At 40.9% G+C, this 14,196-nt stretch overlaps 1 protein-coding gene across 2 annotated transcripts in view; it reads right to left on the minus strand.

Moving 5' to 3' along the window:
• Positions 1-14,196, minus strand: part of gstcd (glutathione S-transferase, C-terminal domain containing) — a 203,109-nt gene that overhangs the window by 77,552 nt on the left and 111,361 nt on the right. For both annotated transcript variants that reach the window (XM_061909365.1, XM_061909357.1), the window contains exons 6-8: positions 5,168-5,283; positions 4,921-4,965; positions 4,701-4,829 (exon numbers count right to left, since the gene is read on the minus strand). In XM_061909365.1, the coding sequence (XP_061765349.1) occupies positions 4,701-4,829; positions 4,921-4,965; positions 5,168-5,283 (290 nt within the window). The remainder of the gene's footprint in view (positions 1-4,700; positions 4,830-4,920; positions 4,966-5,167; positions 5,284-14,196) is intronic.

Consider the following 14,196-nt stretch of genomic DNA (forward strand, 5'->3'; position numbering starts at 1 on the left):
CACCCACGGACAATGCATAGCACCCACGTGGGATTAATGGCAACTTTAAATATTTAAAATAATTTTTGAAAAGTCAATGTTGTTGGAGTTGATTTTGTGGTGAGTTTGGTCCATTTTACAAAATAATAAAGCCACAATTCATATGGGATATTAACTGAATGTAATTTTTTTTTTTAATACACACACTGAGCACCCACTAGCAGAAATGTAGATCGGCGCCTTTGATCTCATTGGAGCCATGTGGTTGAACTAAATGGCTTGCTAACTACGTAACTAACAACAAAGTCACTCATTAGAACCTTGGGGGTGGAAAAACGGTGAAAAGAATTAACTCATTAGCACCCTATGGCTAAACAACAAACTCATTAGATTGTTAAGGGTGCAATGGGGTTGAAGAAACTACCCAACTATTTAATTCAATAGAGCCTTGCGGCTGACAACCAACTTACCAACTATTAGCATTAGATCCATGTGGTTGAACTACCTGGTTAGCCGGTTAAGTAACTAACAACTCATCCAGTCAGAACCCTACACCTGAATCGAACTGGACCTACAAAACTAATTACTGTAGAGTCTTATGGTTGAAATGTTTGTAAACTAACTAATTAATTTCATTTAAGTCATGTGTTTGAACTAACTAACTTGCTTGCTATGTTTCTACCAAATAATCCGATGAAACACAGTGGAACGAAACCTACTTGAGAGTCTCCGTGTTGAAATGTGGCTGAACTAACCAACTCATTAGCGCCCTATCTAGAGTCTTAGTGTTGAAATGTGGCTGAACTAACCAACTCATTAGCGCCCTATCTAGAGTCTTAGTGTTGAAATGTGGCTGAACTAACCAACTCATTAGCGCCCTATCTAGAGTCTTAGTGTTGAAATGTGGCTGAACTAACCAACTCATTAGCGCCCTATAGTGTTGAAATGTGGCTGAACTGACCAACTCATTAGCACCCTATCTATAGTCTTAGTGTTGAAATGTGGCTGAACTAACCAACTCATTAGCGCCCTATCTAGAGTCTTAGTGTTGAAATGTGGCTGAACTAACCAACTCATTAGCGCCCTATCTAGAGTCTTAGTGTTGAAATGTGGCTGAACTAACCAACTCATTAGCGCCCTATCGCTAAACAACTAACTCAATGTGGTTGAACAAACTGCCTCATTTATTACAGCCCAGCGGCTGACAAAACTAACTAACTTACGAACTAGTATATTTGGATTTATGTGGTTACCTGGCGTACTGTTTAAGAAACTACCAACTCATCCACTAAGTAGAACCTTATGCCTGAAACATAGGTGGAACTAACAAACTGCTGTAGAGTTCTACAGTTTAAATGTGGCTGAACTACCGTATTTTCCGCGCTATAAGCCGCCCCGTGTTATAAGCCGCACCTTCAATGAATGGCATATTTAAAAACTTTGTTAACCTATAAGCCGCTGCGCTACAGGGAATGTCAAAAAAACAGATAGGTCAGTCAAACTTTGATAATACAAACCAGTGTGCAAATATGCAATCACAACAATAGTAACACTCAAAATACTGCAGAGCAATAGCAACATCTATAACTCAACGTTGCTCGAACGTTAATGTCACAGCACACAAAATAAACAATTAAAGCTCACTTTCAGAAGTTATTCCTCATCCATAAATCCCTCGAATTCTTCTTCTTCGGTGTCTGAATTAAAAAGTTGGGCGAATACGGCATCCAAAATGGCGGGCTCCGTCTCGTCGAAATCATCAGAGTCAGTGTCGCTGTTGTTGTCCGGCAGTTCTATGAATCCTGCCTTCCGGAAAGCTTGGACCACAGTTGAGACCGATATATCCGCCCAGGCATTTACAATCCACTGGCAGATGTTGGCGTTTGTCGTCCGGCGCTGTCTCCCTGTTTTACTGAAGGTGTGTTTGCCTTCAGTCATCCATTGTTCCCATGCCGTTCGCAGTCGAGCTTTGAATGCCCTGTTGACACCAATATCCAGTGGTTGGAGTTCTTTGGTTAATCCACCCGGAATGAGGGCGAGTGTTGCATTAGTGTGCTTGACTTGTTTTTTGACACCATCTGTGATGTGGGCACGCATGGAGTGCGTGAAAAAAGTCACCCGGTCTCTTCACGTAAACTTCTTTCAACCACTCGCTCATCTTTTCTTCATCCATCCATCCCTTCGAGTTAGCTTTTATGATGACGCCGGCTGGAAAGTTTTCTTTTGGCAAGGTCTTCCTTTTGAATATCACCATGGGTGGAAGTTTCTGGCCATTAGCATGGCAAGCTAAAACCACAGTGAAGGACGACTTCTCATTCCCTGTGGTGCGAATATTTACCGTGCGTGCTCCCGTTTTATCCACAGTGCGGTTCACAGGAATATCAAAAGTCAGTGGAACCTCGTCCATGTTGATAATGTGCTCTGGCCGGATCTTTTTTCCAGCTATCTTCTTTTTACGATATGCGCGGAAAGTAGACATCTTTTCTTGAAAGTCTTTTGGCAGTTGCTGTGAAATAGTAGTCCGTGTGCGGATGGAGAGATTGCGTCTTTTCATGAACCGGAAACACCAAGAAGCACCACCTTTAAAGGGGAACATTATCACCAAACCTATGCAAGCGTCAATATATACCTTGATGTTGCAGAAAAAAGACCATGTATTTTTTTAACCAATTTCCAAACTCTAAATGGGTGAATTTTGGCAAATTAAACACTTTTCTGTTTATCGGTCTTTTAGCGATGACGTCAGAACGTGACGTCACCGAGGTAACACACTCGCCATATCAATTTTCACATTACAAACACCGGGTCTCAGCTCTGTTATTTTCCGTTTTTTTTTACTATTTTTTGGAACCTTGGAGACATCATGCCTTGTCGGTGTGTTGTCGGAGGGTGTAACAACACTAACAGGGAGGGATTCAAGTTGCACCACTGGCAAGAAATCTGCCGCCAGACCCCCATTGAATGTGCCAGAGTGTCTTCACATTTTACCGGCGATGCTAAGGCAGACACGGCACAGAGATGTATGGATAACCTGCAGATGCATTTGCAACGATTAAGTCAATGAAATCACAAAGGTGAGTTTTGTTGATGTTGTTGACTTATGTTCTAATCAGACATATTTGGTCACGGCATGACTGCCAGCTAATCGATGCTAACATGCTACGCTAATCGATGCTAACATGCTATTTACGCTAGCTGTATGTACATTTGAAACTGGATACCCACATTTAATGCGAAACAAACACTTACCAATCGACGGATTTAAGTTGCTCCAGTGTCACAAGATGCGAAAGTCCTGATCGTTTGGTCTGCACATTTTACTGGCGATGCTAATAAGGCAGCCATGCAATGGGCCACTTCATCAGGTACACCCACGCTATGGCCAAATAGCGTCAATAGCCATTCGCTCAATAGCTTCAATTTCTTCTTCAATTTCGTTTTCGCTATGTGCCTCCATACTCCGACCATCTGTTTCAATACATGCGTAATCTGTTGAATCGCTTAAGCCGCTGAAATCCGAGTCGGAATCCGAGCTAATGTCGCTATATCTTGCTGTCGTAACCGCCATGTTGTTTGTATTGGCAGCCCTGTATGACGTCACAGAGAAATGGATAGTGGTGTCGAAGATAGCGAAAATAAGGCACTTTAAAGCTTTATTTAGGGATATTCCGGGACCGGTAAAATTTTGAAAAAAACTTCAAAAAATACAACAAGCCACTGGGAACTGATTTTTATTGTTTTTAACCCTTTTGAAATTGTGATAATGTTCCCCTTTAAAATCATCCAAGTGAAGTTGGCTTGCTAGCGCTGTTGCTTTCATTGGAATAGTGATGGTACTGACACTTCTGCTTACTGCTCTCTGCTCAACAACCCACTGTTCCAGTTTGTCCTCCAACTGTTGCCATCTTGCTTTGTTCCCTCGGAAACTCTGTGTTGTCTTCTTTACTTGGCGCAGGTCATCTTGTTGCTTCCTCCACCTACTTGATTCATTTATGTTCATTTCTCTCGCTGCTGCTCTATTTCCGTGTTCTTTTGCGTGACATATTGCCTTGAGTTTGAATTCTGCGTTGTACACGTGTCTCTTAGTAGGAGCCATTTTGTGGTCGTCTTTACAGAAACACACAAATGAAATGAATCGTATTAGCCGCGCGCTTCTTCTTCTACGGGGGCGGGTGCTTACCTTGGCGGTTGCGTACCGTAGAAGAAGAAGCGCTTCCTGTTCTACGGGGAAAAAATATGGTGGCTGTTTACCGTAGTTGCGAGACCTAAACTCTATGAAAATAAATATTTATATTAATCCATATATAAGGCGCACCGGTTATAAGCCGCACTGTCAGCTTTTGAGAAAACTTGTGGTTTTTAGGTGCGGCTTATAGCGCGGAAAATACGGTAACCAACTAAATAACTAACTGATCTCATTTGAGCCACATGGTTGCGCTGCCTAGCTTATTGGGTAAGTAATTGCAATCTATCCAAACAACTTCTCCACTTGCTGTATTAGCACCCTATGTCAAAACATGTGGAACAAATAAACTTTAACTAACCTCATAAAATCCTTGTGGTTAATATGTGGCAGAACTAATAACCCAACTAGCTGAGACATTAACTTACTCATTAAACCGACTGTGAGCCTGAACTAATTGGAGTCCTGTGACAGGAATGTGGTTGAACAAATGGCACTAACTTCAACCTTGATATGACTAAAGTTACTTGTCACTTACTCCAATGTGAAAAGGTCCAGTGAAGTAGTCCAAGTTGGCCTGAATGAATCCAATGTTTTCTAGCCCAAGTTCAGTGCTGCGACCCTGCGCCCTGATCAGAGATTCTTCCTTGTTTTCAATGAGTAGGACCTGCAACAACAACAACGATGCCAGGATGTCTCTCACAGTTATGGCTGACTGGTGATTGATTGATGCAGGCCATGACTGTATATCACTGTACCTGACAATGTGGGAGAGTGTGGGCCAGGACAATACCCACATGTCCCTGGAAGCACAAAGAAAAAACAGTTTCAACAATGCATTCAATAAATTCAGGGTCAGTGGTGACCTTTGACCTGCACCATGGACCCTGAGGCTATACTACAACTTTCTCTCAGACAATACTTTTGGAAGTTTCACTTCTAGGATTGCAACAGTGACATCAACTGTGGTCAGGAAAGTTTGGCTTGACAGATGAAAGGACCCACCGTTCCACTGCAGAAATCCACAATCGTGTCTCCTGGCTTGGCTAGATGTGTCACCATGGCAACCAAGTTATTCAGCTGTTGCTTCTTCTTGACTGTGCGGATATTTGACATCTTCCCTGCAAGAGAACACAAAGACCATCCAAACTTCAATCCATGTGGAATACATGTCAATAATTCAGGAGATAACCTAGTTCTTAGACATCAATCAATCAATCAATCAATCAATCAAGGTTTATTTATATAGCCCTAAAGCACAAGTGCCTCAAAGGGCTGCACAAACCACAGAGACATCCTCGGTAGGGCCCACATAAGGGCAAAAAAAACTCACCCCATTGGGACGTCGACCATGATGACTATGAGAAACCTTGGAGAGGACCACATATGTGGGCAACCCCCCCCCCCCCTCCCCCCAGGGGACCGAAAGCAATGGATGTCAATCAATCAATCAATGTTTATTTATATAGCCCTAAATCACAAATGTCTCAAAGGACTGTACAAACCACTACGACTACGACATCCTCGGAAGAACCCACATAAGGGCAAGGAAAACTCACACCCAGTGGGCAGGGAGAATTCACACCCAGTGGGACGCCAGTGACAATGATGACTATGAGAAACCTTGGAGAGGACCTCAAATGTGGGCAACCCCCCCCCCTCTAGGGGGCCGAAAGCAATGGATGTCGAGCGGGTCTAACATGATACTGTGAAAGTTCAATCCATAGTGGCTCCAACACAGCCGCGAGAGTTAAGTTCAAAGCGGATCCAAGACAGCAGAGAGAGTCCCGTCCACAGGAAACCATCCCAAGCGGAGGCGGATTAGCAGTATAGAGATGTCCCCAACCGATACACAGGCGAGGAGTCCATCCTGGGTCCCGACGAGTGGTCCATCCTGGGTCTCGATTCTGGACAGCCAGTAGTACTTCATCCATGGTCATCGGACTGGACCCCCTCCACAAGGGAAGGGGGGACAGAGGAGAAAAAGAAACGAAGCGGCAGATCAACTGGTCTAAAAAGGAGGTCTATTTAAAGCGGATCTAACATGATATTGTGAAAGTCCAATCCATAGTGGATCTAACATAAACGTGAGAATCCAGACCAAAGTGGATCCAATATAGTAGCGAGAGTCCCATCCAAAGTGGAGCCAGCAGGAAACCATCCCAAGCGGAGGCGGATCAGCAGCGCAGAGATGTCCCCAACCGATGCATAGGCGAGCGGTTCATCTTGGGTCCCGACTCTGGACGAGCGGTTCATCCTGGGTCCCAATTTTGGACAGCCAGTACTTCATCCATGGCCACAAGACAGAACATATCGTAGTTCATCCAAAGTCTTTGGTTGGGTAAAGTACACTTGCTCTTTGAACCCATCCACAGAAAATAACTTCAAAATCGTAACCCCGAACTCAAACAAACCACGACAACCTATCCATCTCCTGAAAAATAGGCTATTCAGCCATTCACAAACTACATTCGCAACATTTTAAGGGTCGCAAACTTGCATTAAATATATCTGTAAAGAACAAAAACAAAATATGTTTAACCACTTTTAAAAACACATTTCAAAACTAGGGAGTTTGTCATTTGTCAATCATCCAATATACTGTAAATGAACAATAAATTTACTTTTTTTTTGGTGTGTTCATTTTTATTTCTGAATAATAAGATGCTACTTTTTTCCCCACGCTTTGAACCCTGCATTCTATACAATGCTGTGGCTAATTTATCTATTTGTCCAGGTTAACGAGCTTCACATACCGCAAATGAATTTTGCCCCGTCACATCAGACCAGGGGCACTGAAAAGGGGGGGTAAAGGAGACGGATTCTTGGGGCCCATGATGGAGGGGGGCCCAGAGAGGCCCCTAATGATGATGAAATTATAATACAGAAGGGTACTGTAAAGATACAGGGACCCTGTAAAGATTCTTTTCATGGGGCCCAAAATCCCTAGCGGCGCCCCTGCATCGGACCAATGAAATTGTTAAACGGGTCACACATGAAAATGTCATATCATGGTCATTGTGACCACAATTATCAGGGTTATCATTATTATCTATGTATTGTTGAAGGTGCTCAAAAAATCACTTTACACCCATTGAAATTGTTATGTTTTATTAAATAACTAAAATAAATAGACCCACTGTTAGAAAGCCAAATATTTTGCATGTTTTGTGTCTCTTACACATCACCGATAAGAGAGTCCCGACGGGCGTTGTGGTGTCCTACTTGTCTTGGATGAAGTGCTGGCTGTCCAGAGTCGGTACCCGAGGTGGACCGCTCACCTGTGCATCGGTTGGGGACATGTCTGCGCTGCTGACCCGTCTCCATTTGGGATTGTCTCCTGCTGGCTCCACTCCGAACTGGACTCTAACTATTATGTTAGATATACTATGGATTAGACTTTCACAATATTATGTTAGAACCACTCGACGTCCATTGCATCCTGTCTCCCTTAGAGGGGTGGAGGGGGTCCTCTGTGGTCCTCTCCAAGGTTTCTCATAGTCATTCACATTGACATCCCACTGGGTTGTGAGTTTTTCCTTGCCCTTATGTGGGCTCTGAACCGAGGATGTCGTTGTGGCTTGTACAGCCCTTTGAGACACTTGTGATTTAGGTGTATATAAATAAACACTGATTGATTGATTGATACTCTGTTCAGCGGTCATTGAAATCATTGTAAAAAGACCTCAGTCTCATATTCCTCAGAGAATTAATCAATAACTCTGTTCTAATAGAGCACAGCTCGAAGGTTCAATTTGCACGATTGAATAGCTTTCTTGCTCAGACAGTAATGTGTTTATACAAGTTTAGATTGGGGTATGTTGTTTCTTAATGGGAAAACACATAATGCCTTTTGTTTTCACTTTGGTATTTAAGATAGCAAGATAGTGCCAGTTAATCCGTGAGTTTATACTCCTTAATTTGGACAAGGCCAAGGAGCTGGACTTCAAGAAGAAAATGACCCAAGTGGAGCACATCAACATCAAGGGCCGGGAGGTGGCAGTACAAGTACCTGGGAGTCTACTTGAACAGCAGACTGGACTGAAAGGATAATAGCAAAGCTGTATACAAGAAAAGCATGAGCAGACTCTTTTTCCTGAGGAAGCTTAGGTCCTTTAACGTGTGCAGCAAGCTGTTGGAGATCGTTTTTCAGTCTGTTGTGGCCAGTGTCCTGTACTTTGCATTGGTTTGTTGGGGGAGCAGCACCAGCAAAATGGACTTAAACCGAATTGACAAATTGATCCGGAAAGCCGGCCAAACTATTGGCACACAGTTGGAGGTGTTTGTGCCAGTGAGGGACAGGACGACACTGGACAAACTGCTGGCCGTCATGGACAATCCTGCCCACCCACTCCACCAGACAGTTGAAGGACAGCGGAGCTCATACTCTAACAGGCTCCTTCAGCTTCGTTCCCACAGTGTTCGATTCAAGAACTCCTGCATTCCGCACTCCATTCAGCTGTACAATCACTCGCCATACAGCAATAGATGATATATGTCTACTACCTGACACCTTCTATGTTAGCTACCTCTCTTTGTTTAAAATGTATCTTTTCTGCTAGATCTGCTCTCTATTTCATGCTGCCCTTTTTTTGCTGCAGCTATAACATATACTGTAATATTGTTCATGGTAATTGGGATTTGTTATATATTGTCCACATTATATAAAAAATATAATATAATAATGCAATGTATCAGTATGTATTATATACTGCATATATAATATGTACATATTACATACATGTTATATTTTATATTGCTACTATGGTACATTTGTAGTCTACTTTATACCTTTTGTTTTCGCCCTCTTTTTGTGCCCTTGTGTGCATTATCTTTTCCATCCTTAATCTTTCCATCCTTTGTAACTGAGCTACTGTGTGGAACTATTTCCCTTGTGGATCAATAAAGTAGTCTAAAAAATAAGCACGTATTTGCGATAATTTTATTTAAAACGATTAATACTAACCGTTGAGAGTTTTACAGCGGTTATCATTAATACCGTTAATTGTTACATCCCAATAAAATCGTTCACATAAAACCAAAAACACTCACACAATTATTCAGTCAGCCATTTACAGCGTTATGAACTCACCCTCTCTCATGGAGAAGAAACAAAAAATGCAGGCAGCGCAGCCCCAAAGCCAAGGATAATTGACCCGACCATTGTAAAAGGAAAGAGCGGCTGCACTGAACTCCGGGGCCCCAAAAGACCGCACTCTCGCTTCCGAAGAATACGACTTCAGCCGTTTCAGCAAGCAGGATGACGAGATGGACAAAAACCGTGCTGAATGATAAGACATGCTCCAGTGTAAATATTACATGTTTCAATGCGTACACATGCAACTTATAGACATGTGCGTAGGGCTGGGCAACATATTGAGTTTGTAAGATATATCAATATATTTTTAAAGAACATATGAGTTGACAAAATATCATGACGATATAATTTATTTCATGTTAAAATGACCAAACACCGGTTATTTGTTGTTTTTCTTGTTCTCCCCCACTTCTCACTCTTTGGGCTATTAAACCCCTCCCCTTCCTCCTTCCAAGACGTGCTTTCACGTATAACAACATCCATGATTGGTTGGTTGCTTACTATGACGAGTCACGATTGGTTGACCTTAGGGCAAAAAACTAGGGAGAGGCCAATCAGAGGCAAGATAGGGCAGGTCATAGAACCAGGAAGGGAAATCACAACATCCCAAATGACGACGAGAAAGTTGTAGAAGAGATGAGGGAATTTTCAAATGGGTGATTTATATATAAAAAAACAACTAGTGGAAGATAGCAGAGGGATTCTCTATTTTAGATTTTTCTTTTAGCGAAGTAGACGACGTCCAGGAAACATGGACAAATGTATGCGTCTGGATAAATCATTCATTTGAGTTGTTTACCATGTAAGCCCAAATCAAAACTGTTCTCCAGGAGAAATGCGGCCAAAAATTTATGCCGAAATGAGGAAGATCATAGCCACACAATTAAGTCAAGTCACTTACATATCGCTTACCAGAACCGTAAGTGTGTGGGAATTAAAAAGTGCCTGCCTGCAAATTATAATTTTTTATCTGAGTTTGATACATTTGCGCAGCTGTGTTATTTATTTCACGTAGAAATAATATTTTTGTATTGTATTTATGTTATGTAATTCTATACTACTGTAAACAGTTTATTTTATCTGATGTTAATAGCCATCTTGACCAACTGGGTTAATAAAAGTGCCACAGTACCAGAGGTGGGTAGGAATGCGCTACATTTACTCCGTTACATCTACTTGAGTAACTTTTGGGATACATTGTACTTCTAAGAGTAGTTTTTATGAGTATATCTACAGAGAAGAAACGTTACTTTTACTCCGCTCCATTTATCTACATTCAGCTCGCTACTGAATTTTTTATCGATCTGTTAATGTTTGTTTTGGTTTGTCACAGACCTTCAAAGTAGGATCTACGCATGCCTGCGTTTCACCAATCACATGCAGTCACTGGTGACGTTGGACCAATCAAACAAAGCCAGGCGGTCACATGACCGTCACACATGGAACCCGACTTAAACAAGTTGAAAAACTTATTGGGGTGTTACCATTTAGTGGTCAATTGTACGGAGTTTGTACTGTTCTGTGCAATCTACTAATAAAAGTTTCAATCAATCAATCAAAAGTGTAAAGGAAAAAAGACACTTTTTATTTCAACCGTACTTCCCGTAAAAAGCCTAAAGACTGATCGCACAGTTCCTGTCTTTACGATAATAGTGCCGCTCCATCGCGCCTTCGCTAACAAAGCAAGAGTCTCTGAAAGCCAACGGAAACAAGCTAGCAAGCTACGGAGTTTGCCGCCAATGTATTTCTTGTAAAGTGTATAAAAACGAATATAGAAGCTGGACAAATAAGATGCCAAAAACCAACGACTTTCATGTGGTATTAGACAGAAAGGAGGAACTTTTTTTCTCCTCCATTTGAAAACGTGGACATTATCAGCACTACTGTCTGATTCCAATCAATGCAAGTCATCAGAATCAGGTAATACACCAACTTATATTCTTGTCTTCATGAAAGATAGGACTCTATCTATATGTTAAACATGCATGTATATTTATTAAAACACCTTTAACATGTCAACAAAAACGGCAAAATAAATAGATATAAATTATATACTGTATATATAAATGTATGTTAGTATATATATATGATATGTGTGTGTGTATGTATATGTATATATGAGGTAGATCACCTCAACTTGGTCATTTATTAAGTAATTGATTAAGGTTGAAAAACTTATTGGGGTGTTACCATTTAGTGGTCAATTGTACGGAATATGTACTGTACTGTGCAATCTACTAATAGAAATTTCAATCAATCAATCAATTAATGAATGCCTAATGAGCCTACTGTGGCTCAATTTGCCTTAAATTTGTTTTATTTTAATGTATTATTATTTAATATATATTATTGTCTTAGTTGCTTAAGAGATATTCCTGGCTCTGAATTTGCTTATTTCTATTTTTATGTTTGTGTGCATCATATGTCTCCGTCGTCATTAAACGAACAGGTTACTCATCAGTTACTCAGTACTTAAGTAGTTTTTTCTCAACATACTTTTTACTTTTACTCAAGTTAATATTTGGGTGACTACTCCTTATTTTTACTTGAATAATAAATCTCTAAAGTAACAGTACTCTAACTTGAGTACAATTTTTGGCTACTCTACCCTCTTCTGCACAGGACACTTCTCATTCAGTTCAATTTCTGCGACTCTCGCTCAAAAATTAATAACTTTATATGTATACTTTCAACGGAAAATATATCGAGGTATATATCGGATATCGAGTTTAAGTAAAAACATATCGAGATATACTTTTTCGTTCATATTGCCCAGCCCTACTCGAGCGGCCAATATACTGTATGAACAACATACAAGTATGTGGGTGCTGCTAATTCTAGGGTGTGCTCTATAGTCCGGAAATTGCGGTAATCATGTTTTAGAACAGTGGTTCTCAAACATAATGAAGCAATGAAAGTTGTTCTCAAATGGGGGTACGCGTACCTCTGGGGGTACTTGAAGGTATGCCAAGGAGTACGAGAAATTTTTTAAGAATATTCTAAAAATAGCAACAATTAGAAAATCCTTTATAAATATATTTATTGAATAATACTTCAACAAAATATGAATGTAAGTTCATAAACTGTGAAAAGAAATACAACAATGCAATATTCAGTGCTGACAGCTTGATTTTTTGTGGACATGTTCCATAAATATTGATGTTAAAAACTTCTTTTTTTGTATAGAAATGCGTAGAATTAAGTTCATGAATCCAGATGGATCTCTATTACAATCCCCAAAGAGGGCACTTTTAGGACAAAACGGCTCTGGCCAAATACTGTCATCAGTGAAGCATAAGCGCAAACATATTAAACCGTGGGCTTTCTGACAAATAGAAAGGTTTGTCCTTTTTTCGTAACGGGACGGTGTAGCTCGTTTGGTAGAGCGGCCTTGCCTGCAACCTGGGGGTTCCAGGTTCGATCCCTGCTTTCGCCATCCTAGTCACTGCCGTTGTGTCCTTGGACCCGACAATTTACCCACCTGCTCCCAGTGCCACCCACACTGGTTTAAATGTAACTTAGATGTTGGGTTTCACTGTGTAAAGCGCTTTGAGTCACTAGAGAAAGCGCTATATAAATATAATTCACTTCACTTCACTTCACTTCACTTTAAGTTGATGATTACTTCTATGTGTAGAAATCTTTATTTATAATTGAATCACTTGTTTATTTTTCAACAACTTTTGAGTTATTTTTATATATTTTTTTCCATATAGTTCAAAAAAGACCACTTCAAATGAGCAATATTCTGCTCTGTTATACAATTTAATAAACCAGAAACTGATGACATAGTGCTGTATTTTACTTCTTTATCCCTTTTTTTCAACCAAAAATGCTTTGCTCTGATCAGGGGGTACTTGAATTAAAAACATGTTCAAAGGGAAAAAAGGTTGAGAACCACTGTTTTAGAGTGCATTAAAGAAAAATGTACTGTAGCTCCCTCTGACCACATGATCAAAAATAAAAAGTATATTGCACATTGCAGCAGCAACAGAACCAATGTTGTAATAGTGACACAAGTGCTCAGCAAGCATTAATACTGCTAATGACTTTGTTCAAGGGTAAATGGGTTATACTTGTTTAGCGCTTTTCTACCTTCAAGTTACTTAAAGCACTTTGACACCATTTCCACATTCACCCATTCACACACTGATGGTGGGAGTTGCCAAGCAGGGCGCCAACCACGACCCATTAGGAGCAAGGGTGACGTGTCTTGCTCAAGGGCACAATGGACGTGACTAGGTTGGTAGTAGCTTGGAATTGAACCAGAAACCCTCAGCTTGCTGGCACAGCCACTCTCCCAACTGCGCCATGCCAATCCCCCGACAGGTTTCACACAAAAAGAATACCGGAAGCCATGTTATAAAACATGGATTTGAATAGAGTAACATGCAGCTGCATCATACTTCACATGCAGTCGCCGCTATCTTGTGGAGTTAATTAAAAAAAAAACAAAAAAAAATACACTTTGAGGCTGCCTACAGCAACAGCTGTTAGCGTAAATGTTGGTGTTTTTTTGCATGACTTGGTGCTAATTAGGTGATGGTTATTTGCTCTTGTAGACCATCCCCCAGTGATTGGAGGAGCGTCAGGGGTTTATTGAATAAAGCCATTAATTAAGGCGTTTATAGGAACGGAATTGTTAAAACAGGCGGAAACTGGCTTGTTTGAGGACATAAAATATGCAGGGGTGACTTTCTGAACCCCTGTGGACTGATTGCTATCATTGGCTATTCTCGGGAAATGGGCATTAAGTTCAATACCAGATAACAGAAGAAGCAAGCGAGGCAAATCAAATTTAGTCTGCGCATTGATATGTGATGTTTTATGCAGCCTGACAGAAAATTTACCACATTCTCATATTACTGATAATGCCGGCAATATTTCAAATGTTCATGTGCAGTCATCAGCACTTTCCTTGACCACCCTTAAGGCC

This window comes from Nerophis ophidion, linkage group LG01 (genome assembly GCF_033978795.1).
Source record: "Nerophis ophidion isolate RoL-2023_Sa linkage group LG01, RoL_Noph_v1.0, whole genome shotgun sequence".
Classification (NCBI taxonomy): domain Eukaryota; kingdom Metazoa; phylum Chordata; class Actinopteri; order Syngnathiformes; family Syngnathidae; genus Nerophis; species Nerophis ophidion.